At 40.5% G+C, this 23,740-nt stretch overlaps 1 protein-coding gene across 5 annotated transcripts in view; it reads left to right on the top strand.

Annotated features, from left to right (window-relative positions):
- The window catches only part of Notch2 (notch receptor 2), a 154,060-nt gene that overhangs the window by 75,384 nt on the left and 54,936 nt on the right, over nt 1-23,740 (top strand). For all 5 annotated transcript variants that reach the window (XM_004853853.4, XM_087213334.1, XM_087213333.1 and 2 more), the window contains 2 exons: nt 401-736; nt 9,925-10,047. In XM_004853853.4, coding sequence (XP_004853910.2) covers nt 401-736; nt 9,925-10,047 — 459 coding nt within the window. The remainder of the gene's footprint in view (nt 1-400; nt 737-9,924; nt 10,048-23,740) is intronic.

Below are 23,740 nucleotides of genomic sequence, written 5' to 3'. Positions count from 1 at the left end.
GAGAGTTCACTAGGTGAACAGAACAGAAGCTGGCCTTCCAAATGGAGGAGCAACATGTGCAAAGACAGGCAGGTGTGAGAGAGCAGATGGACCCAGGCTGTGTGCCACAGGGACTGCCCGGATCCCTGACTGGGCTTCCTGGGAATCGCCTGCTGCCTCTTTCGGACTCCATGCATTGAGTCTTGAGTCTCATCTACTGACCCTAGAGAGCTGGAAGGTGTGCCTCTGTCAGTTGATCTTGAGGAGGCTCTGCGTTGTCCTTCTGTAAAATCAAGAAGGGTAGGGATCCTTGGGAGAGCTCCTGCCGCTACCTCTTGGGCCAGAGAGGGGGATGTTGAGGGTGGGGCCATCTCCTGTTTCTCTCTGTGAGTGGGACTGAGTGCTTCTGTCCTTTCTGTAGGGAAGTTGTGCCAGTGGACTGATGCCTGCCTGTCCCATCCCTGTGTAAATGGAAGTACCTGCACCACTGTGGCCAACCAGTTCTCCTGCAGATGCCTCGCAGGCTTCACAGGGCAGAAGTGTGAGACTGATGTCAATGAGTGTGACGTCCCAGGACAGTGCCAGAATGGTGGCACCTGCCTCGACCTGCCTGGTTCCTACCAGTGCCAGTGCTCCCAGGGCTTCACGGGCCAGCACTGTGACAGCCCCTACGTGCCCTGTGCACCCTCCCCCTGTGTCAATGGAGGCACATGCCGGCAGACTGGCGACTTCACCTTTGAGTGTAGCTGCCTTCCAGGTAAGGAGTTCGCTAGTGTCCGGGGTCTGGGGATAAACCAGTCACGGAAGGAGGGCAGATGGTAATGAGTGTGGCTTAGTGGCTCCTTTAGGAAGTACCTTTAAAAAGGAAGAAAAGGGAAGTGAGAATTTCGTGTGGAGTGGGTTGCTGGTGAGGGAGGAGTTTTATGGGCCCACTGAGCTTCATAAACTGAGCAGGGGGTTATTTAACATGTCAACATTTATGATGATGAGTGGTTCATTTATTGTCCCTTTTGGAGACGTAGTGAGAAGAAATAAGAGAGATAGAACTCTGGGAAAGGGACAGGGAAATCTGGAATGGAGAAGAACATCATGAAAGTTAGACTTTGGTAAATATATATGTGTGATTAGTAAAGTGCTTTAAACTAGATTGACACTTAAGTAGTTGATCAGCTTTTCCATATGCTTTTGGCTCTGATGGAGTAACTCACTATTGTCTCATCCATTTAAATATTTTAAATGCATTCATCCACCTTTTGTTTTTCTTTTTTTAAGACAGGGTCTCACTGTGTAGCCCAGGCTGGCCTTGAACTCATGATGATTGTCCTGCCTCTTCCTCCTGAGTGCTGGGATTGCAGACACTCACCACACCCGACTCCATCGACCCTTTTGTGATTTTTTTTCCCCCTGGGATACTAGCCTTTAGAACCTTCTCCCATGTACCTTCTCTGACTTTGGAGTACCCACCCCCTAAATGGGAGCTGGAGAGTTTGGAAACTAGAAAGGAAGGGGGGTCCTCTGTTAGTCAGTGGGCACTTTTTGATGAGCCCTGGTAGATGATGTAGGAGAGACTAAGCGTGACACAGTGCTTTGTCATGCTCTTGGCTGATCCCCTGGAGCACACATGAAACCCAAGATAGCAGCAGGCAGAGGCTCAGTGTCTGGGAGCTCAGCGCCTGGTGTTTGTAGGGGGAAAAGAGCAAGACTGGCCAATTCATTTCGCTCCTTAAAGTGATGGGGAGGCTTAAAACCAAGAATTTTGATTGGGAACAGAACACAAACAGCTGGAGCAAATGAATTACTAAGCAACAAAGGTCTTGTTTTTATACAAATATCCTTAGTACAAAAACAAAAGAAGAAAAACTCTGTGGGGTGTGTGTGTGTGTGTGTGTGTGTGTGTGTGTGTGTGTAGATAATATGCTAAATAGACATAATTGCCTTACAAAGAGGTTGTTCTAGCCACTCTTTTGGAGTGGGAATTTTAAATTCTGGTGTTATGGATGTGGTTCACATATAATGGGTTTGTGTTTTATTTTGGGGGGATTAAAGGTCATAGGTTGGTTCTTAGTGAAAAACGGTAATTTATTCATTTTATTTGGTAAAAATGTGTTGACTGTCATATTCTAAATACTGTGTTATGTGACTGGGATACAACAGTGCAAGATCCTGCCAGGAGTCTAAATAAAAACTTTATATCATTTAACTGTATCATGAGAACATGCTATTAATTATACTGCTTTTAGTTTCTCTTTCAATAGAGAATAGATAATGCTGTTATTCGAGATACTAGATAAATGTTTATTAACATAGTATTACTATCATCCACATTATCATGTAGAAGGGATAACTAAAAGATATCTTTTTCCTCTTGAATTTGTTTGCTTTTAGGGTTGAAGACAGAAATATACTATAAACAGTTTAATTTTGTAAATATTTTAGTATCGCTAACATCCTAGAGGTCTGATGCTATCTATACTGGTCTAAGAGGCCAGTAATTGAGGTTACTGTGATTTATGGTTGAAGGCTATATGCCATTTACAGTTTTAAGAAAATTACTTTTAATAGTTGCCTAGAACAGGAGGTTAATTTGGCAGCAAGATATTGAGGGGAAGTTAGAGAAGTCAATAAAGGAAGTCTTTAGCTGGGAGAGAGTGATTATTCACTCCCATTGTTTGTGCATTATTATCCATTAGCCATGATAAGAACCTCAGGGAATTCTGAGAGCGTGTCCAGGAAAGGATCTGTCAAATGAGAATAGTATCTCCTCCTTGAGAAAGGAAATAACCAGGGATTCCACAGCCAAGAGGCTGCCAGAGTTAGTGGGAGGGAGTAAGATTTTGGCTGTCTCTTAAGCTCTTATGTCATGTAAAGCAAGACAGTATTTACTCACTAATGGTGCGCACACGTGGTGTGTGTGTGTGTGTGTGTGAGAGAGAGAGAGAGAGAGAGAGAGAGAGAGAGATGGAGAGGCGTGGAAGAGAAGATGGGCAAAGAGAAAACTAACATTTATTTAATGCCTTTTCTAAGCCAGGCACTCCTGGGTACTTGCATAGGCAAAACCCTTGGGGATGGGTATCATTGTTTTCAGTTTTCTCACACAGTGTAACTGAAGTTCTGTGATATTAAATGATTTACCCACAGTTGCACAGCGGATACCTGGGGAGGCTGGGCCCTGAAACCCAGGCTCTGTGAGTCTTCCTGCCTCGTGCTACACTGCTCAGCTGCTTCCTGGTGGCGCTTTGAAGATGTGTGACTTTTTAGTAAATGTTTGGTTCAAAAATATCTATGCTTACATTTTCAGAAAAATGAGATATTCCTAATTATAACCAAGTAGTATTTTTATCTCTGCATATATATAGTGTTGTGAACATATTTAAACATAGTTAAGGAGATCTAAAACAGATGACCTTAGCATGGACACATGTATAGAGAGGGAAATCCCAGAGGTTTCCAGAATAATGGATATGCAGCAACACTGTGAATAAATATGTATTTACACAGTGTGTAAGAGTTTTATGCTGTGTCGTATGTACTAGGTGAAGTTTTAAAGTACTTACTTGATTTCCACATAGGGAAATAGTGCCTGGAGAAGATTTTTTAAAAAATTAATTTTATTGGTACATTTTAGGTATGGAATATACTGACATTTATCATTGGAAATTTGTACCTTTACATAATATATCTTGATTCTTATTTTTCCCTATTCCCCTGCCCTCCCTTCAACTCTTCCACCCTGCTATGTTTACAAAGACTTTGTTTCCATTTTTTCATTTTCTCATATTAATTCTATTCCCTTCTTTCCTTTCCTCTAGAGAAGATTTTTTTAAAGTCCTTTAAATAATACAGTACCCTTTTTCTTGCTCCTCCCTTAATTGTTCTCCATGCTAAAGTAATAATCACCCTCTCCATGTGAATAACAACTTATTTGAGGAGAGTTATTATTTCAGATCTAAAAATGGGGAAACCAAGTCAGCAGGAGGCAAAGCAGCTTGTCGAGATATTTCACAACTCCAGAATGACTGCTTCCGACCCCATTTCAGGCCTTTTCACATCTTACTGAGGCATGCTCTAATCATCCTATTTCAACTTGTAACCCTCCTCCGTCCCTCTGAATCACTAATCCTGGTATAGTTTTTGTTTTCTTTTTCTGTGACACCTTCTTACTGTATAATCTGTACTATGTAATTTACTTCATTATGCCTATTGTTTATTGTCTTTTCATAATTCTGCTGCTGGCCGGGGATTTAGCTCAGTCGTTTCGCCGCCTGCTGCGCAAGCGCAAGGACCTGAGTTCAATCCCTGGTACAAAAAAAAAAAAAAAATTCTGCTGCTGTCTTCTCCTCTCCAGAATGAAAGCTAAGATCTTTGTTTTGTTTACTTATGTATCTCAAACACCTGAAATCAGTGCTTGGTATACATAATAGGCCCACAAACATCTGTTGCCGGCCTGTTTGAAAATGGACTCATGTTATAGTATGGAGACTGCAGCTTTGGTCTTCTCATTTCCTTCTCACTACCGTGCATCCTAGACTTACTTTGAGTTCTCCTTTTATTCTTGTCCACTCCTGTCTTTTCAACATTGAGAGTTAGTGATCATATTTAAATGGTTGTTTATAACCCTTTCCTGCAAAGGGTTAGTATAGTCACTGTGAGGTGATTTTAGTATTGTAGGATTCAGGGGGAAAGAATTAAAGCTGCAGAAAAGAGAGGGAAAAAAAGTACCTTCAAGAGGGAACTAATAGAATGGAATCAAGCAATCACATTGCATTGTGTTCTTGGGTCAGCAGCTGTTAATAATCTAGACACCTGATGAACTTCCATCATGTAAAGTCCTGAGGAGGGCTCCCAGGCCCAGTGATTTTAGCATAAGAGCAAAATAGAGCATGAGAATGAATTACAGAATCATTGAATTTCTGTTTTTCTGTTAGGGCCAACAAATGGGAGAAAATGGGTTAGGCTCATTTTGATAGCTACTTTAATAAATAGCACAAGTAATCAGAAAACCAAGGGCTGTTTTGAATCTGTTGGCCATCCCTTGTGAGTTCACGGTTGGGTTGGACAGTCCTCAGCATACTTTCCCTCTTCCCTTCTCTCCCACATCTCTGTTCTTTAGATTTCTGTTTTAAACTTAATAGAATGCTGTTGGGTCTGTCCTCTCCTACCAAAGAAGGCTTAACCTTTGCAGCCACCTTTGCAGTGGTTATGTGTCATTTCCCTGCACATTAGAGCTTGCACACACCTTGTGGTTTTGTGCCTGTTGCTTTCTGTTGTTGCTGAGTTTAAGAACTATGAGAAGTAATTCCCTCTGCATTTTCCTACTCAGGAGCATGTGATGTTTTCCTGGGTATTATACTAATCATGTTTCGGCAGGGGGAGGGGAGTAGCCCTGTATCTTTTTGGTTTTGCCCAGTTCCAAGTACCCTCACTTTTTCATCTCTGTTCATGGAAGCTTTTTGTGAGGACTTTGGGCCTGGCTGAGAGCATCCCAGTTATGTCATCTCCTCTTCCCTTTCTCCTTTGGTCCCCACTCCTTTCCACCCTTACACCTCCTAGGGCCTAAAAACGGAAAGACAGGCATCCTCTCTTGAGAAATGTTGCTCTCTGTGTGGGATGACAAGTTCAAAAGACTTTTCTGCTCTCCATTCTCATTGCCATCCTTACTCACTGCAGTAGCCCACAGTTCCATGACAGCCTGGTCTTAAAATGTTCCTTCTAAGTTTAATTTCTCTCCTTCGGGCTTTTTAAGGACATGGCTTGGCTTTGGGCAGTAGACTCCTTTAGTGCGGTCCCTGTGAGCCTCTGTGACTGCTACACCCATCCCACCCACGGGTCTGGAAGTATGACTGCTTCCTTTTCCTCCAGAAACTGAAAAAATATTCTTTTTTTTGTTGTTGTTAAATTCTTTTATTGGTACATTGTAGGTATATAACACAATTGCATTTCTCATTGGGAATTGTACCTTTACATAATGCATCTTGGTTCTTATTTTTTCCCCATTCCTAGCCCTCCCTTCACGCTCTCCACCCTTCCCTATTTACAAAGACTTTATTTCCATTAGAAAAAATATTCTTAAGAAGGGACCACGCTGTAACTTACAGCCTGCCCCGGCTCTGGGTAGACTGTTTCATACAAGAATTTGTTCGCTCTTTCCAAAAAGGGTTCTGTAAATCTATTTTTAAAGCATAAATCCTGTCTGAACTTTGGAGGAGAAACAGTTTGGCTTGAGCTTTCTTGAACATGAAAACTTTTGACCTAAGGCCAGTTTTTCAGCTTGTTGAAAGAAAACTGGGGTCTCAGAAAACGAACTAAAGACCAGGTAAAATTTCTGGTTCAGTACTGACTCTTGCCTCTTGGCCATATGATTGAGGGCATGTCAGCTATGTGACCTTCACCGTCTTCATCTGTAGCATAATAGGATTGGAATAGATAACTTCTAATGGGTGTCCTAATTCCATTGGTACCTAATAATGTTAGCTAAATTGTTTAATTACTTTCTCCCTGAAGTAACCACTTAGAGATATAATTTACACACCATATAATTTGCTCTTGCATATAATTCAGTGACTTTAGTACAGTCATAGATAGATCTAGCCATCACTTCAATTTTAGAATATTTTTATGCTCCCAAGGAAACCATGTACCCATCATCACTTGTCACCCATTGTTTCTTAATTCTTTCTCTGCCCTTGGCAATTATTAACCTACTTTCTGTCTCTATTTGCCCATCTTAGACATCTTATAAATGGAAACAGCAATATGTAGTCAGGTGTGACTGGTTCCTTTCACTCAGCATAGTTTTAAAACTCCACCCATGTTGTAGCATGTTATCAGTACAGTACTTCATTCCTTTTCATGGCTGAGTAACATTCAGTTGTGTAGGTTTGACATTTTATTTACTCATCAGTTGATTAACATTTTGTTACAAGTAAGTTTTGATGAACATTCTTGTATAAGTTTTGTGTGGATGTAGGTTTTCATTTTTCTTAGGTATTTGCTGAATTATATAGTAACTGTTTAACCTTTCAGTAATTGCCAGACTCAGACTAAATGTATCCCAAAGTGGCTTCACTTTTTTTACATTCTAGCCAGCAGTCTGTGAGGCTTCCAGTTTCCCCATCTTTGTCAACACTTACTATTGTCGGTCTTTTTTATTCTAGCAATCCTAGTGGATGTGAAATGTTATCTCATCATGGTTTGATTTGTTTTTCTCTAATGGCTGGTGAAGCTGAGAGCGTCGGCATACTTAATGTTCATTTATGTATCTTCTTTGGAGATTGTTTAGATCCTTTGACTAGATTATTTGTATTTTTTAATAAGCTGTGAGAATTCTTTTTAATTGTAGACATGTCTCTTATCAGATGTATACTTTGGCAGTATTTTCTTTCACTCTGGGCTGTCCTTTCACCCTCTTGATGGTATTCTTTGAAGCCTAAATGTTTTTAATTTGATGAAGTCCAGTTTACCCATTTTTTTGTTGTTGTTGCTTGTGCTTTTGACCATGTTTAAGAAAGCTTTACTTAACCCAAGTTACAAAGATACAGTCTTTTTGTTGTTGGTGTTCTAACAGATAATTGTATAATTTTAGCTCTTACATTTAGGTCTGTGATCCATTTTGAGATAATTTTTATGTATGAGGAGGGGTTCCAAATCCATTCTTCTGCATGTGGATTTTTAGTTGTCTAGCACCGTCTATTGAGTTAAGTGCTTTTTATATCTGACTCGATCCTCCAGTAACTCTGCGAGCTAGGCCCTGTTCATCCCTCAAGGAAGAAAGAAAATTTAAGGTTTGTACCAAGGTCACTCAGTTACTGTGTGGCAGGGCTGAGAGTTGTGCCTAGGCAGTCTGGCTCCAGAGGCTATGCTTTTAACCACAGATGAACTCTCACCTGTCTGCCCTCTTACCGCCTGCATATTGACAGTGAAGAACTACCTCAAAAATACTCAGGCAGCCATATACAATTTTATTTCTTATAGCTTGTGGTTATGTGGAAATGCTTTTGCTTTCTTAATTTGTCTGTGGTTGGTGAATTCAGTTATTTGTAACATTGACTAATATAAAGCCAGGTCCAAGTTATAACTTAGCTTCAAGGGCTTTATCACCTCCAGACACCCTGTTCAACCATGTTTAATCTCAGTCACCAGCGAGACAAGTTAGGGAGAGGATGGCCATCACGAGTTGTAGAATCCCCATCAGACCACACAAGTTCTTCTAAAACACTAATTTGAACTTTCTCAAGAGTGGCTCCATGAAGAGCACTAGACTAGGAACATTGACCTCAAATTGCATTCAGTGACTGCTCTGTGGTAGACCTGCAGCTTTGGCCTCACTTTATCACAGTTGGGGATGGGCTTAAGCAATTTAGCATTTTCTGGCTCAGTCCCTTTGCAAGATTTTCATATGAATAAACAGCAATATGAGTAATATAAATTTTTAAAACCTGAGTGTATATTTCCTTAGTCTTTCTCAGGCTTGCTTAGTGAATTCATCTGCTTCAGTGGACTGAATAATAAGTACTGGGAGAATTAGAATTTTCTTCAATTAGGCTTTCAAATGTTCCTATCTTCTGTGAAGTATTTCCTTTCCTTTCTGGGGAATATCTTTGACCACTCATTTGAAACTCATTTATGTAACTATCTCTATGTTCAGAGAAACCAGCCATGTTCCAGTATAGCAAAGCAGATGTAAGAATTCACAGTAACTTGTGGTAAGGAATGATCGCTGTCCTCCTCATGAGGTTGTAAATGTCATGGAAGCAGGGACTCTGCCTTTTTCACCTACTGTTACTCCTCAGTGTCTAGTGTAAGACCCAGCAAATATTTTGAGTAAGAGACAAAAACCTTAAGGAATATTTGAGGAGTCCAAATAGCTAGTTATGCTATATTTCAGGTAGGAAAATACTCATTGAACATTCTCTTGTCTTAAAGCTGGTAGCCTTCTATTTATTAGCTCAAGGATTTGGTACAAGAAAAGGGAAAGGAAGGAAGCCAAATGTATAAAATACAGAGAGCCACACTGTGGGCACTGAGGTTGAAGTTTGATGCTTGAATTTTGTTTTTCACGAAAGAGAAAAATCAAAAGAAAGGAAATAATGCTGTAAATATAACATTCATTTAGAGATGAACATAAATAATTTTTTTTGTGTGTTTTGTTTTTGTTTTTGTTTTTGGTACCGGGGATCGAACTTGGGACCTTGCACTTTCGAGGCAACTGCCAGAATCACTGAGCTAAACCCCTGGCCCATGAACATAAATAATTTGAAGTACTGGGACGTAATTAGTAATCATGGCACCTCATTTTAAGGTAGCTTTTAAGATTTGTGTAACACCTTATGAAGTGATACTTACGAGAATGTAGAAAGGCAGACTGGGCGAGACTCCTTTTACAGATGGGGAGGCTAATTCAGAGTTTGTAATTTACTGTGTATTAAATGGCTTGTAGGTTGTGAGACTGGACTTGACCTGTATCAGTATTCAATATTTCAATATTTTTCCTATGCACCCCCATCCCCAATTTTGGAGGCCCCTGAGCTATCTCTACTCCCCCCAAAAAGGAATTTAAAGTTAATTGGGAAATCTTTTATCTCTTCTTTCCAATAGTCTAGTATGGAGCTGGGGAAAATCTAATACCTTGTTTTTTCAGAACCAGTATGTATTTGTCCCAAGAAGGTATTTATCTTCCCCAGGATTTTATTTCATGGAAACACGTTGAAATGCTCATGAGGTGACTGTGGAGGCATGTCATTGGTATAAAGAGTCCCTTTCACTGTCTGGCTATGTTTGATGCCAGAGAACATGAAGGATCATGGAGTTTTTCGTATAGTGAGTTCTACATTGAGCAGTTCTGCATTGGTTGAACCGAAATGGTTTTCTGGTGACCGTGTCCTGTAGGAGAAAGTGGAATGCTTCTATTTGAGAGTTCATCATGTGCTTTTGTTCTTCCCCTGCCAGGCTTTGAAGGGAGCACCTGTGAGCGGAATATTGATGACTGCCCGAACCACAGGTGTCAGAATGGAGGGGTTTGTGTGGATGGTGTGAACACTTACAACTGCCGCTGCCCGCCTCAGTGGACAGGTGCGTATACAGTGGCCAGTCATCAGAACAGGGTGTGGCTTGGAAACCAGAGGAGACTGGGGTTAAAGTGAGCACCTTGTACAACTTTTCTTAGAGCTGCTCTGAGACTAGACTGAACCGAGCAGAGACCTTCTTGCTGCATCTTTGGGTGGGTGCGGCACTAGCCCCGTGTGCTCTTCTGTGTTCACAGCAATAAGACAGTTTTCACAGATATGATTGGGGAACTGCTCTGAACTTAGCAGCATGTTAAGTGCTGTGACAGGCGAGGAGAACATTATTGATTAACCTAAGGCCTATTATCCAGAAAAAGCAGCACATTACTTGGAACGTAGTAGTTGGTTAATAAATATTTTGGGAGGGAAAAGAACACATTTAAATGGCAAAATGTACACACTACGAGAATTCAGATCATAGTTTATTCACGGAGAGATATCTACCCTGCCTAACCGTTTATTGTCATCCCCCATAGCTAGCAAAGGGTTGAGCAATTACTTTTGACATTATTTTTTATTATCCCACTACATGTCTGCTTTTTCTGTCTTGTATTCCTTTTTCCATACCAGACAAAAATAGGTTTTTCTGCCTCTGACATCAGAAGAGCAGTCTTGTTTAATTTTACAGCCTCTTGGAAGTTTCTTATGTTGTCTTAGGTTTTTCACTTATTTTTGAAAGTCAAGTGATTTTATGCAGGCATTTAGTTCTCATTTTTGTTCATAGGATGTGTTTATCTGTCTAGTGAAAGTGGAAACTATTAACTGGTTAAGGGGTGAAGAGCTGAGCCTTTTGGAGGGACATTGATTTAATTAGAAACCCAAGGAGTACACGACAGGAGAAGAAACTGCAGCGGCAGGGGTGGGCTGTCTCCTGTAGAGCAGTCTTGGTGCTGGGTTGCAGCTATTCCTACCTAATGTTCTTTAGCATCTTAGAATTGCTTTCCTTTATAGCTTCTAATTATTTAGAGTACTCTAATGCTGTAGACTCTGAATGGGAAGAAATAGAAAGGATTTACAACTTAATATGATTTTCTTCAAGAGTCTTCATTTCTGCTTTTAATCCCCAAACTGTTGGTTTTGATTTTTTTCCCATGGGCTTTCCCTAGCCCTGAACTTTCCTTAGCATTTTTTTCATGGTGTCCTAGGACTTTACTCCTAACCCTCTATGCCTTCTACATGCTCTCTCTTCTCCTAACGTTCTATTTTTTTTTTTTTTTTCCATTTCTGTGGAGGATTTTTCAGAGGCCATTTTTCCAGCTTGAAAAACTACCGAGAGTTACTTCGATGGTAGATAGTTACTGGGAGATCTGAATTTTTTTCTCTTTTTAATGATATTTGCCATGGTATTAGACAGGTTGAGATACTTGCCAGGAACTTGACTTTATTCTAATCTCCTGCTTCCCAGTGGGAGAGTGACTGTGTGGTACTACGACTTCTGATGCCAGTGAAGATTAAATGGTATTTAATTTCATTGCTGATTTCTCTTTGATATCACATTTGGTTTCCTGCTTTGATATTAATTAGGGAGGTCTGATCTTGGGAAAAACTTTCCCCCTTTCTTATCCCAGGATGTTTAGTAAGTACCTCTTATCTATCAAAGTCCTTTTAAGACATTTCTCTTTTGATGTGTTTTATTTCTAGAAAGAGTGAGAAAGGTAATGAGTGGGTAAGTTCCGAGTGGCAGTTTTTTTTTCTTTCCATCTGTTGGCTGTCCTTTACAGTGACCCTCAGTCACTGGTTTCCTTCCCCTTTCTCTCTGATTCTTTGATTTTCAGTGACAAGACTTGCTTTTTGCCCTACCCATCGTCAACAGAATGAAGTCCAAGATCCTTCCTGTTACTGAAACCCTTCAAGCCTCAGCTCTGTCTTCTTCCCCAGGCTCCCTTTGCATCCACCAGCTCTTCAGACTCCAGCAAAAGAGCTGCTCTTAATTCTGATTCTGCTGCTCATTGTTTCACAGCCTAAGTCTTCATTCACATCATTCCTTTTCTCAAGATTTCGCCACTCCTCTCCGTTTTCCTGTTTTTCACCTCCCCAACTCTTGCAGGTGGTTACCTCCTTCAGGAAGCCTTCGCTGACTTCTCTGCAGGCTCAGCCGAGTGTTCCCCGCTAGGCTGTGTCTCCCTGTATTTGTATTGACCTTGTCTGATGCCTGATATGACGGAGGTACCGAGTTAGGGGCAGTTGGACTGTTGGTGACAGCTGTTGCTAGCACTCTTTACAGACCTATGAGAACTGTTTTCCATCACACCCTGCCCGCACTCTGAAGAGAGGAATGGAAAGACATTTGTATCATAGGGTTCCTATTTCCATTGAAATTACAATTCTAAATTCAGATTCGTATTTTCTACATGATGTAAATTATAGAAATGAATAGGTCTGGGGTGTAAGAATTAAATGATGTTTATTAGCTCCCAAACAGTGTGCTTAATTGCACTGTTTTTATTTTGTGTAATGTTTGCAATAATTGTGTCAGGTATAGACTTTATTAAATATCCATTTTACAGATGCTGATACATATTCAAAAGGGTTAAATAATTTGCCCAAGGCAGATAGTGATTAGGTTAGTGTTTGAATCTAGGCTTATTGAGTTCCAAATCTGTGCTCAAATCTGTAGTCTTTTTTTCTATCTCAAATTGATTCGGCGAGTTGTCCTTTTTATTTTTTAAGGACTTTTCTAATATGTTGAAAGTTTAATTTCTAATTTTGTCATGCTAGGATTTGGTGACTTACTCTTCGTGTTTACCCCCATTTAGGAATTTAGCTGGTTACTTTGAGGTTAGAAGTTCACATAATGGGAATGTTTTATAGTACATTCAGTGCTTTTTTCACTGTACCTAAGAGCCTCGTTTCAACTTTGTTCAGACGTCCCTTTGCAACTTCCAGCTGTAGAGTTGAAGCATGAACTGTTTGGTTTGGCTTTTGACAAAACAGAAAAGGAGGGGTTGTACTAGGCGAGTAGGAAAGGAGATGAAGTTGCTGGCCATTTGAAAACAAATAGATGAGATTATATGGATGGGGAAAAAAAGACATTATTTTAAATAAATGGAAATTTGGGAATTTGCTATATTTTTAATGAGAAGAGCAGCAGACTTCCAGATGAGTGGAAGTTTATCCAGCTCTACTCATGGTTTGACTTGGAGAAGATAAATTCCTTGTTCTTAGAAGACTTTATTTGCTATGCATGAAACGAATTATCTCTTTCTTTCTTGAGGTCTTGGGAGAATCACTGGCCAAGAAAATGCTTTTTGACTTTTTTCCTTATTCAGCAAACAACAGTCCTGCTAAACAGTGTAGTTACATCTTGCTGTTGAATATCTTAAGTGTGATGTTCTGTAACTACATGAAATACCTGCTTTTGATGACTTAATAGGAAAACAATACAGTATCTTAATAAGGCTTAAATATTGATTAGATGCTTAAGTTATGATGTTTTAGATAACATTGGGTGAAATGAAATATATTAAAATTAATTTTATACATCCCTTTTCATTTCTACGGTGGCCACTGGAAAATTCAGAATTACATCTGTGTGTCTCCTTGTATTTCTTTTAGAAAATACGTACTTTAGATGCAAAGATGTTCTTTCTGCATTACCATTGCTGCTACTATGTAGGAACATCAACTTGGCCTCTCAGTGGTAGAGGAGTAGATGGGTAGCCATATGTAGAGGAGGCCTCTTATTGGTCTCACTGGCAAGAACATGTTGGCTTTGTTTTACTGTGGTTTTCCCATCAGGTAAGGGCAGAACTGTGTCATAGCTCAGTACAGAGCCTTTTCAGCTACCATGGCTGTCTAAATAGTGTTTGTTCATGCTTTCAAAGACCACCAACCAGTTTTCTGGACTAGCCTGAGCTCAAGTAGAAGAAAGAAATTGGTGTTGGGAGTAGGTGTGGACAAATGGTTTACTTCTTCATAGGAATCTTATTATGAAGATAAGTCTGAATGACTCGATGTTCTTTTAGGAAATGAAAGTATACCTAAGGGTTTAATGCCGACTGAGCACAAATGTCGTCATTATACTGCATTTGGCCCCAGGCCATCTTATTGGGGAAGTTCTGCTCTGCTAGATAACCATTTAAGGAGAAATAAGTTTTAAAAGGCCCCAAAATTTATTAGAGCAATGTAGATTAATGTTTTGTCTACATAGGTTGTTATTTGAATTTTCCTTTTAAAGGTTCATTTCCTTCAGAATTAAAGTTGACTCTAAGCTCAAATTCTTCTCTGTGGCTGCTTTTGGTTTTGGGTTCATTTGTAGGGCAGATGTGATTTACTTTCTGTTGCTTATTATTAATCCAGAAATGTAATTTCATCTTGGGCTTAGAATAGTGCTTTGGGACATTAAGCAGAAGTGAACAATGACACTTAGGTGGATAGAAGTGAAATAAAACTGACCAAATTTTCTCTCAGCTCTCCTTTATGGCATGAAGAGTTGGTTACAATCCCCACTGCTCTCAGTCACTGCAGTTTCAGTATGAACTTTTGGCCTGAATCAGTGAGTGCGGATGCCAGAGGTGGCACATGAGCTCCCTGAGTCTGGGAGGGGAGTCTATATGTAGGTGTTTTGATGTTGAACGAGGTGTCTCTGTCTCGGCCCAGCGTCTGGTTGGTGACAAGTTGTCCTCTGGGATAAACTTTTCTCACAACTACTTGTGTGTGTGTGTGTGTGTGTGTGTGTGTGTGTGTGTAAAACTTTAAGGAAAAGCTTTTAGTTGAGAGTGGAAATAAATTGCATTTTGGGTTACAAAGGTATTCTCATTTATATTCTGCATGGGAGAATGGGAAAATTTCACATTTCAGTTTGTCTGCTGGCAGCTTGATTGTAAGGACTTGATAATCAGCTTTTTCTCTAGAATTCTTCCCCTCCCCCCATTTCAGTTTCCTGTCAGTTGAGCAGACAGCCGGAGTGCTGACCCGAAGCACCCTCATCCCAGAGGTCCAAAAGCTGATTAGCGACCATGTGTGGAAACAGGAGTGAGTGCATAGTGGAGCCCAGCTAAGTGGGGAAATGAGACTGAAGGATCTTTTCTGCCCTTGTGACTCATTATCCAGTATTCAACTTTGGGTCTCTTATGGGCAGGATCCAGTTTAACCTTGTGGTTTTTAAACCCTCATAGTTTGACTGTGAGTTCAATAACATATTTATTAGAGCAACTGTTACATCCAGTATACTGTGCTAGATGTTGTGAGAGACACAAGAAAAAATATTTCCTACCTTTCAATAAGAGTAAAACTCACTAGAAAGAAAGTCTACAAATAACTGCAAAGGAGGTAAAAAGTATGAATGAATGAGATTTTGAAAGAAGCATGGTAAGAATTGGAAACTGTCAAAGTACTTTTTGAGCTGGGTGTGGTGGCACGTGCCTGTAATCACTGTGAGTTCAAGGTCAGCTTGGACTATGTAGTGAGCTCAAGAATACATAGTGAGACCCTGTTTCAGCTCCCTCCACCCAAGTGATTGGTTGATTAAGGGGAAAGATTAAGAACAGTTGAATCGGGCTGGGTATTTAGTTCAGTGGTTTCGCCGCCTGGCTGCCTGCCTCGAAAGCGCAAGGACCAGAGTTCAATCCCCAGTACCAAAAAAGAAAAGAACAGTTGAATTCTATTTTGAATTTAAGTAATGAGACACTGTGGGACTGGTAGAGACGGAGAAGTAGAGTACAGATGATGGTAAATTTAAGGTGAGTTTTCCAAAAGCAATAACTGCATCATGACTCATCAGCTCAGAATAGAAGTAAAGACTAGAGCCTGAGGTTTTGAGCTCCCCTCTGTTTTGGGTTCCCATGGAAATGTATAAAGTTTGTGAGGGATAGTGTGTCAAATGAGAAAAACAGGTTTTGGACCTGAATTGTGAGATATGGTCACACTTAAGAAAATTGATGAGGAAAGGATCTAAAGAAGGTAGGTAAGAAAAGGGGAGGTTTAGACACAGGGATATAGCATTGTAAGGTTGCTCTGGACTCAATTATGCTTCTGTGGCAGCATGTATAATACTTCATTGCTCTTACTGGTTTCTGTGCTCGACTCAGCTAGTATGTTATCAACCTCTTGAGGATTGAGAATTATTGTGGCATTTCTAGACCTATTTTAATGAATGATTATTGAACGAGTGACGAGAAGACTCAAATAAGAATGAGAACATCTCATTCTTTTTTAATGTGTATATGACAGAATTTTCTTTATCCATTCATCACTTACTAGACACTTAGGTTGATTCCATTTCTTGCTATTGAAGATAGTGCTGCAGTAAATGAGTATGCAGATATCTCTTCAACATACTGATATCATTTTCTTGGATATATACTCAGTAGTGGAATTGCTGGGTCATATGGTAATTGTATTTTAAAATTTTGAAGAAACACCATACTGTTTACCAAACTGGCTATACTAATTTACATTCCCATGGACAGTTTGCAAGGATTCCCTTTTCTCCACATCCTTGCCAGCACATTCTCATTCTTTTTGATAACAGCCATTCTCATTGAATGAGGTAATCCCTTTGTGATTTTGATTTGCATTTCCCTAATGATTAGTGATATTGAATATTTTTCCTAAACCTGTTGACCACCTATATACTGCATCTTCTTTTGAGAAATGTCTGTTTAGGTGTGTTGCCCATTTTTAATTGAGTTCTTTGTTGTGTTTCTTTGTTGCTATTTTTTGTGTTCAGAAACATTTTCCTTCTGTTTGTGAACTCTGTCTGGTAACAAACACGACCACGGCCATCTTCCCCAGAATTGTGCAGTGAATTACTTTCATGACCTGAGGTTCCACTGTAAAACCAAAATGCATTAAAGATCTAAATATTAAAACAAACACAACCTACTGGAAGATAAAATAGGTAAAAACTTTTGAAGTCATAGGAGTAGAGAAGGACTTTCTCAATAGAATTCCAATTATACAAGAAATAACAGCAAGAATCAACAAATGGGATTACATCAATTAAAAATCTTCTGCCCAGCAAAGGAAACAATCAATGGAGGAAGAGACAACCTACAGAATTAGAAAAAGTTTTTTCCAGCTATTCCTCAGACAGAGGAATATACAAAACACTCAAAAAAATTTGACCCCCCCAAAACAAAAGACCCAATCAAAAAATGAGCAAGTGAAATGAATAAACACTTAGCAGAAGAAGTACAAGGAGCTGATAAACATGAAAAAATGTTCAGCATCACTGGCCATTAGAGAAATGAAAATTAGAACATCTCTAAGATTTCATCTTACACCAGAAAGAATGGCCATTCAGGAAATCAAATAATAAAAAAACACTGGCATGGCTGCAGTGAAAAAGGAACCCTTCTACTTGTTGTTGGTGGGAATGTAAATTAGTACAATCATTATGGAAATCAGTATGGACATTTCTCAGAGAAGTAACAATAAAAATTCCGTTTGACCCAGATATGCCCCTTCTAAGTATCTTCCCTAAAGAGCCGAAGCCATCATATTACAGTTATACATGCATATCAATGTTTATAGCAGCACATTTTATACTAGCTAAATCCTAGAAGCAGCCTATATGTCCCATCAACAGATAAATGGATAAAGAAAATGTTGGGTCTATATATAATGGAATACTGCTTGGCTATAAAGAAGGATAAATTTGGGACATCTGTAGGAAAATGGATGCACCTTGAAAATACAGTGCTAAGTGAAATAAATCCGACACACCTGATTGAATACTATTTTATTTTTTTCATTTGAGTAATCCAAAGTACAAATACAGAACAAAATCAAAGATTGATAAAAAGGAAACAGGAAGATAGAGGAGATAGATCGTTTGCATATGGGAAGAGGACCAAGAGCCCCAGGGCAGAGGGAGGGAGGAGAGGATGAGGAAGTAAGGAGATTAAAGATGCATCCTGTACAAGCACTAACTCCCCTCAATGAATATAATCATTATGTGTCACAAACTGAAGAAAACAGTTGTGTTCCTTATCGTTTCTGATCCTGGTTTTATTTGAGTTGCGTTCTTGTTTTATTGTGACATGTACTCATTTCATCTGCCTGCTTCCCAGCCCCTTTCATCAGAGTCTAGAGTTCTGTATTATTTTTCACTACTTTAGGGCCTAAATTCATGTAGATGTCTTGAGAGCACAGAATTCTCTCTAAATGTATTAGTTTCTGGAAGTATTTTTCACAATATACTTCTCATCCAGTCTTAAGTGGCACATGCTCCATGTTCATACTGCAGTTTTTAAAATAGATTGCCCTTTTTTTTTTTTATCAATTATTCCACACTGAGGAACTGCTTGCCCATAAATAGGGGAGGTTGTTGCTCTTTGGGTCCCTTCACTCTCAGTGTGACTGCAGTAGGGTTTTTCTCCCTGTGAGGTGAAGGGCTCTTTTATGTAGACTAGCTTAGCAGCCCAGCTTCTAAGGAAGTGGGGAGGGAGCCAGAGCGTGGGCCCCCTAGCAGGGGAACCAAAGCTCGGCACTGCTTTCCTCTGTGTGTGGAGAAGCCTCAGTGCTAGGTATCAGCTTCCTGAATACCCAGCACTGGCCCAGCTTTCCCAACTCTCCATACAGTGGCTGAACCTGGATGCTATTTGGTGCTGCTGCATCCGGAATTCGCTCCAGATCCACTGCAGACTTTCCTGTTGCTATAGCGGCCATGGGGCCTGGGAGTCACCAGTGCTTTAAATTGCTGTTGACCTGGAGGGGTGAGATGGAGTTCAGCCCATTCTCCTCCCTGCAGCACTGTGGGCTTTCTGAAACGCAGATTGGATGGAGTTGTTTCTTTGCTTAAAACGCTTCACTGGGTCCTCCTTGTTTTTGGATAGAGTTCCAAGGCACTGCATGTAACCTTCTCCTGCTGCATCGATCCACTCCCCCATGCATTCCTTGTAATTCAACCTCATGGATGCGTTTTTCATTGCCTCAAATGAGCCGTGCTCTCTCTTCCATTCAGACCTATAAACATTACTTCCTTCTGCCTGAAATACTCCGTATCCTGTCCCACTTTTTTCCATGTGCTCTCTGTTACACATACATACTCTTACTTAACCTTACTCTGCCTGTGTGCTTTCACTTAAAAGCTTTATTCTGTAGTTCTTCTTGGTCTTTCTACTTTGTGCTGTTAAGGCAACAGATATCTGTTAAAGCACTCACCATCTTATATTTTCCTTATTTGGCTATAACACCACTCTTTGAGAAATGGTTAATAATTGTATGAAATAAAAAAGTTCAACATCCTTAGCCAGTAGGGAAATGCAAATCAAAACTACACTGAGATTCCATCTCACCCCCATCAGAATAGCTGTCATGAAAAACAGAAACAACAATAAATGCTGCCAAGGATGCAAAGGGAAAAAGAAAATCCTTCTACACTACTAGTGCCAATGTAAATTAGAAGAGCCATTATGGAAATCGGTATGGAAGTTTCTCAAAAAACTAAAAATAGAGCTAAGCTACCATTTGATGCAGCTGTACCACACTTTGGTACATACCTGAAGGAGTTAAAGCTAGCATACTATAGAGATACCTGCACAGCCATGTTTATTGTGGCATAGTTCACAATAGCCAAGATATGGAACTAGCCTAGGTATCCATGAGCAGATAAATGGAAAGGGAGATGTGGTATTTATATACAGTGGGAATACTATCTGGCCATAAAGAACAGAATTAGTCATTTTCAGAAAAATGGATGGAACTGAAGATCATCATGTTGAGTGAAATAACCCAGCTCAGAAAGACAAGTGTTATGTTTTCCCTAATACATGCTATCTGGAAAAAAAAAGATGAACAGATGGAAACTGTTAGAAAAGAGGAAGGGGACCAGCTTTGGTCCCAGCATTTTGTGCAACAGTCTGACTTATCCTCTGTCCTTCAACTTCAGCAGCAAAGTAGAACGTTCATATGGAGAAGAGATTTCATGGGATAGAAGTTGTAAGAATGCTTTGGATGTCGTGGGAAGAGATGAAACTCCAGAACTCAGGAGCTTGGGTGACGGCTGGTTGGAGGATGTATCAGAGACTGAATGACCTTGACCTAATCCATAGGAGAGAAGGTAGCAGGGCCAAGGGCCAGCCCAGCTCATTTTTACATGCTCCTCATGTGGGGATTGGTGTTGCAATGTGAGTTGACCCTTAACAGGACCATTAATGTGATAAAGCCTTTTCCCACAGACTTCACAGTTGAGAGATGAGTGGGATGCATGAGGGCTTCTTCACAGAACACTAAAGCACAGTGATCATTTCTTTTCTCTTCTTTTGTTGTCTTCCTCATCCGTCTTGCCAGTCACTTGTAACTCCAAGCCAGATTGATGGTTTGTTTGTGATACCCTGAGAGAACTATAATGAGCTGTTACAGCTCATAAATGGTGTCTGTTTAATGGTCCACTGCTCGCTGGGCTCAAGCGTGATGCTAATGAGGCCCAGGTCATGGTTTCCATTTTGGTACAGACCTCTCAGGTTCGCTTGGTTATATTTACTGCCACAGGCTAGGCCCATAATCTTAACTTATTCAGCCTGTGGTTTTAAAACCATAGGATAGGGCAGTAAAAAAAGAACTGAAGTGATCCCATTCCTGCAAAACCAATACAGGATACTTATTCTACTAATGGTAGTTTGCTTGTGTTGTCTTCATTTGCAGCACTACTGTCTTCCTCTTCCCCTTTATTTTTCAGTCCCGCCTTGTCCCTCAACAATCAGCTCTGATTCCTCTTCCCATTTTGAAAACTAATCTGTAGCAATCTCACCCTACCAGTTTTTTTTGGAACTTAACTATTTCCGTCTCCAGTTTGTCTTTCTCATTCTTATAACAAGCTGTGCAAACTTGGGTAAGTTACTATACTTCCGGTCCTGTTTCCTCATCTATAAAATGAGAATATTGGATTTGATGTTTTTAAGGTCTGTTTACACGGACCCCAACTGTCTGGGTTAGTGCCTGGCATGGACATCGAAGTGAGTAGTAGACACAGTCCCTGCTGTCATGGAGCTTATAGTCTGAAGGGAGAAGAGTCCTGTGTATAAAGTAAATAAGTACAAAAGTACAGCTTGTGATACATGCCGGATATGTGGAGTAGGACAGATGCAATGATAGGGAAGAATGGGGAGATGTACATTTAGAGATCCACTTACGTTATGAGAGGTCTGAGGGATGAGAAGTAACTAGCCACATGAATTAGAGAGGATGGATATGCAGAGGCACCAAGGTAGGAAAGAACTGAATATGTGAGAAACCAACAGGAAACTGTTGTGACCAGAGAAAAATGTACAAAGAAGAGGTAGGATTTGAGTCTATTTACAAGGCAAAACTCCTAAGCCAGAAAATTGTAGCTACAGGTGGCTCTTGGTGTTCAAGCTGCCAGCCGCGGACTGGATAGTGTGACCTTTCCTACCAGATTCATCCAGACTTGGTGGCATCAGAGAGGGTAGTTTCTAAAAACAAGTCATTCCTTTCTGTCCTGCCCATAGGAAATGGCATGGAGAAGGCCCACATAGCCAACTGCCATGGCCCCAATGTTAGTCAGCAGTAGCGTGCAGTGGCTACAGGAAGAAATTACTAAGTGGGATAATTATTACCCTAAAAACTTGCCTAACTGAGCATTGTGCAACCTGTTTTGGGAGTTCACCAGCACAGTTGTTGTGTTGACACAGATGGTGCTGATGATGCATGCTGAGACTTGTCTGCATTGAAGATTTAGTAACATGGTAGGGTACAGAACAATACTGCTCTCCCTTTTCACCAAATGCTTTTGTTAGGTAGCTCATAACTTAGTGTTCTCTCCTCCTCTCTGTGCAGACAGAAACTCATTTGTGTGTCCTCCTTCCTGCATTCTGCTGTCTGTCTAGTCTTCACAGTGTTGATTGTGTCTTCCTCCACTCTCCTTTGCTTGTCATGCTAAGGTCGGGATTCATATTCAAACTCAAATCCTTAGACCACCCTCAGGCTTTTCTTCTTTAAAATCGTATTCAAAGAATACACTGCCCACTTTGTTACCTTGTGTGTAGACCTAACCATAACTTCATCCCGTAGTAGCCTCTTTCCTGCAGTCCAAGCTACTGCTTTCTTGTTGTGCAACAGTGGGAAAAGCCCAAAGCCAGCATGTAACTAATACCCCTATAGAGTCATGAAGGACTTTTCCTACTCTGGTATCTTGTGGCCCTCTGCCCTTACTACTTTATACTCAGTATGTTCTTCAGTTATCTTATGCACCTGTGCTTTCCTGGTGTGCTGTCAGCCTAGGATCAGGGACTTGGTCTGTAGATCTTGAACAAAGCCAGGGCTGTCTAATCAGCTGTGCTGCATAAAAGGACATCAGATGTGAAGTCGGACTGAGCTGGGTTTGAATGGCAGCATTCCCACTCACCCGCTCTGTGAACTTGGGAAGATTATTTACCTTTCTAAGCTTTTATTTTCCCCCTCCCTTCCTCTCCCCTCCCTTTCCCTCCCCTCCCCTGCTTTTCCCTCCCCCTTCCTTTCCTGGTTTTTTCTCTTTGAGCATAGCTAAATATATTTTGTTTCTGCAGTCCTGGAGATTGAACCCAGGGCCTTATTTTATGCATGCTAGAAGCAAGCCCCTTTCCACTGGGCTGCATGTCCTATGACCCTTGTTTTTCTGAATGTTAAGCTTTTGCATTGGTTTTCTTCTAACAGGGTGGGGACATGAAAGAAGTGCATATCTTAGACATTCCTTTGGGAATTTTGGAGGAAAATCGTAGCCACTCTGATTACTATTTTCAGCAGTCTAAATTTTAGAACTGGTTGATAGATTTGTAATAAGAAGGAAAAAATCTGGCAGAAATGAGACTGGGAGGCAACATTTTTCTGAAGAAGTGTCCCTGAAACGCAGAAAAAAAAGTGATCCATCCTCTGGACCATTACTTTGAAGCCAGTATGTTCTCAGATCTCTAGGTTTCATGTCTTTTAATGCACAGTGTCTAACAGACACGCAGTTCTGGATATTCAGTGAAGGCATCTAATCTTCACAAACCGGTCTCATTGAAAAACAATGAACTGTAACCCAGAAGTACATTTCCATTTTGGACAGTAGTTTGCAGTCGTTAGTTTTCCAGTAATCCCATCGTGTGAATCCTGATTTTGGTCTCCACTTCCTCCGTCCTCCCCCCCTCCACCTACTTGTGTGCACTTGGGAAAAAAGGGACATGCAGAAGTGGCTTGATGGGGTCAGGTTCGCACCGCAAGTCTTTGTTAAGAATTTTCGAGCAAGGCAACCCCAGCACTCGCTGTCTCATAAGGCAAGGTAACGTACCACTCTGATCTTATTTCCCGAGCTATGGAGGACATGGGTTTTTTTATGACAGCCCCAAGAGCAATGCTGTTTCATGGTAGGCAATCCATGGCTACTGGTGTCTTCTCTGAAGAGTGCCACACTTCCATTCTGAGGAAATATTATTTTACCCAGTCTACACATTTATTTAATTAGTTTCTTTTACAGCAGTATTTCAGTGGCTGGGTGTTCTAATGCATAAGAAATGTATATGAAATACTTTTAAAGGTGCTGTCTCTCATACTCAGATTTATCAGAGAGCCTCAGTAAAGAAAAATAACAGCTAACTTGCTCTCATCCTGTAAGCCAGCGTATTTTGGAGGCAGCATAAGTTAGTGTGAGTACATATGGTAGACCAGACTCAACAATTTCCAGGTTAGAGCAGCTCTTCACCTACTTGTTGGTCATGTGTTTATTTCTCCACCCCACCTGCATCCTCATAACACAGCTGTCATTGCTTTGAAGTGGC

Source organism: Heterocephalus glaber, unplaced genomic scaffold, assembly GCF_053883595.1.
Source record: "Heterocephalus glaber isolate CG9 unplaced genomic scaffold, H.glaber_assembly_v1.0 deba00001442, whole genome shotgun sequence".
NCBI lineage: Eukaryota > Metazoa > Chordata > Mammalia > Rodentia > Bathyergidae > Heterocephalus > Heterocephalus glaber.
Note: the sequence above shows the minus strand (reverse complement) of the source record. Positions and strands in the feature narration are given on the sequence as shown.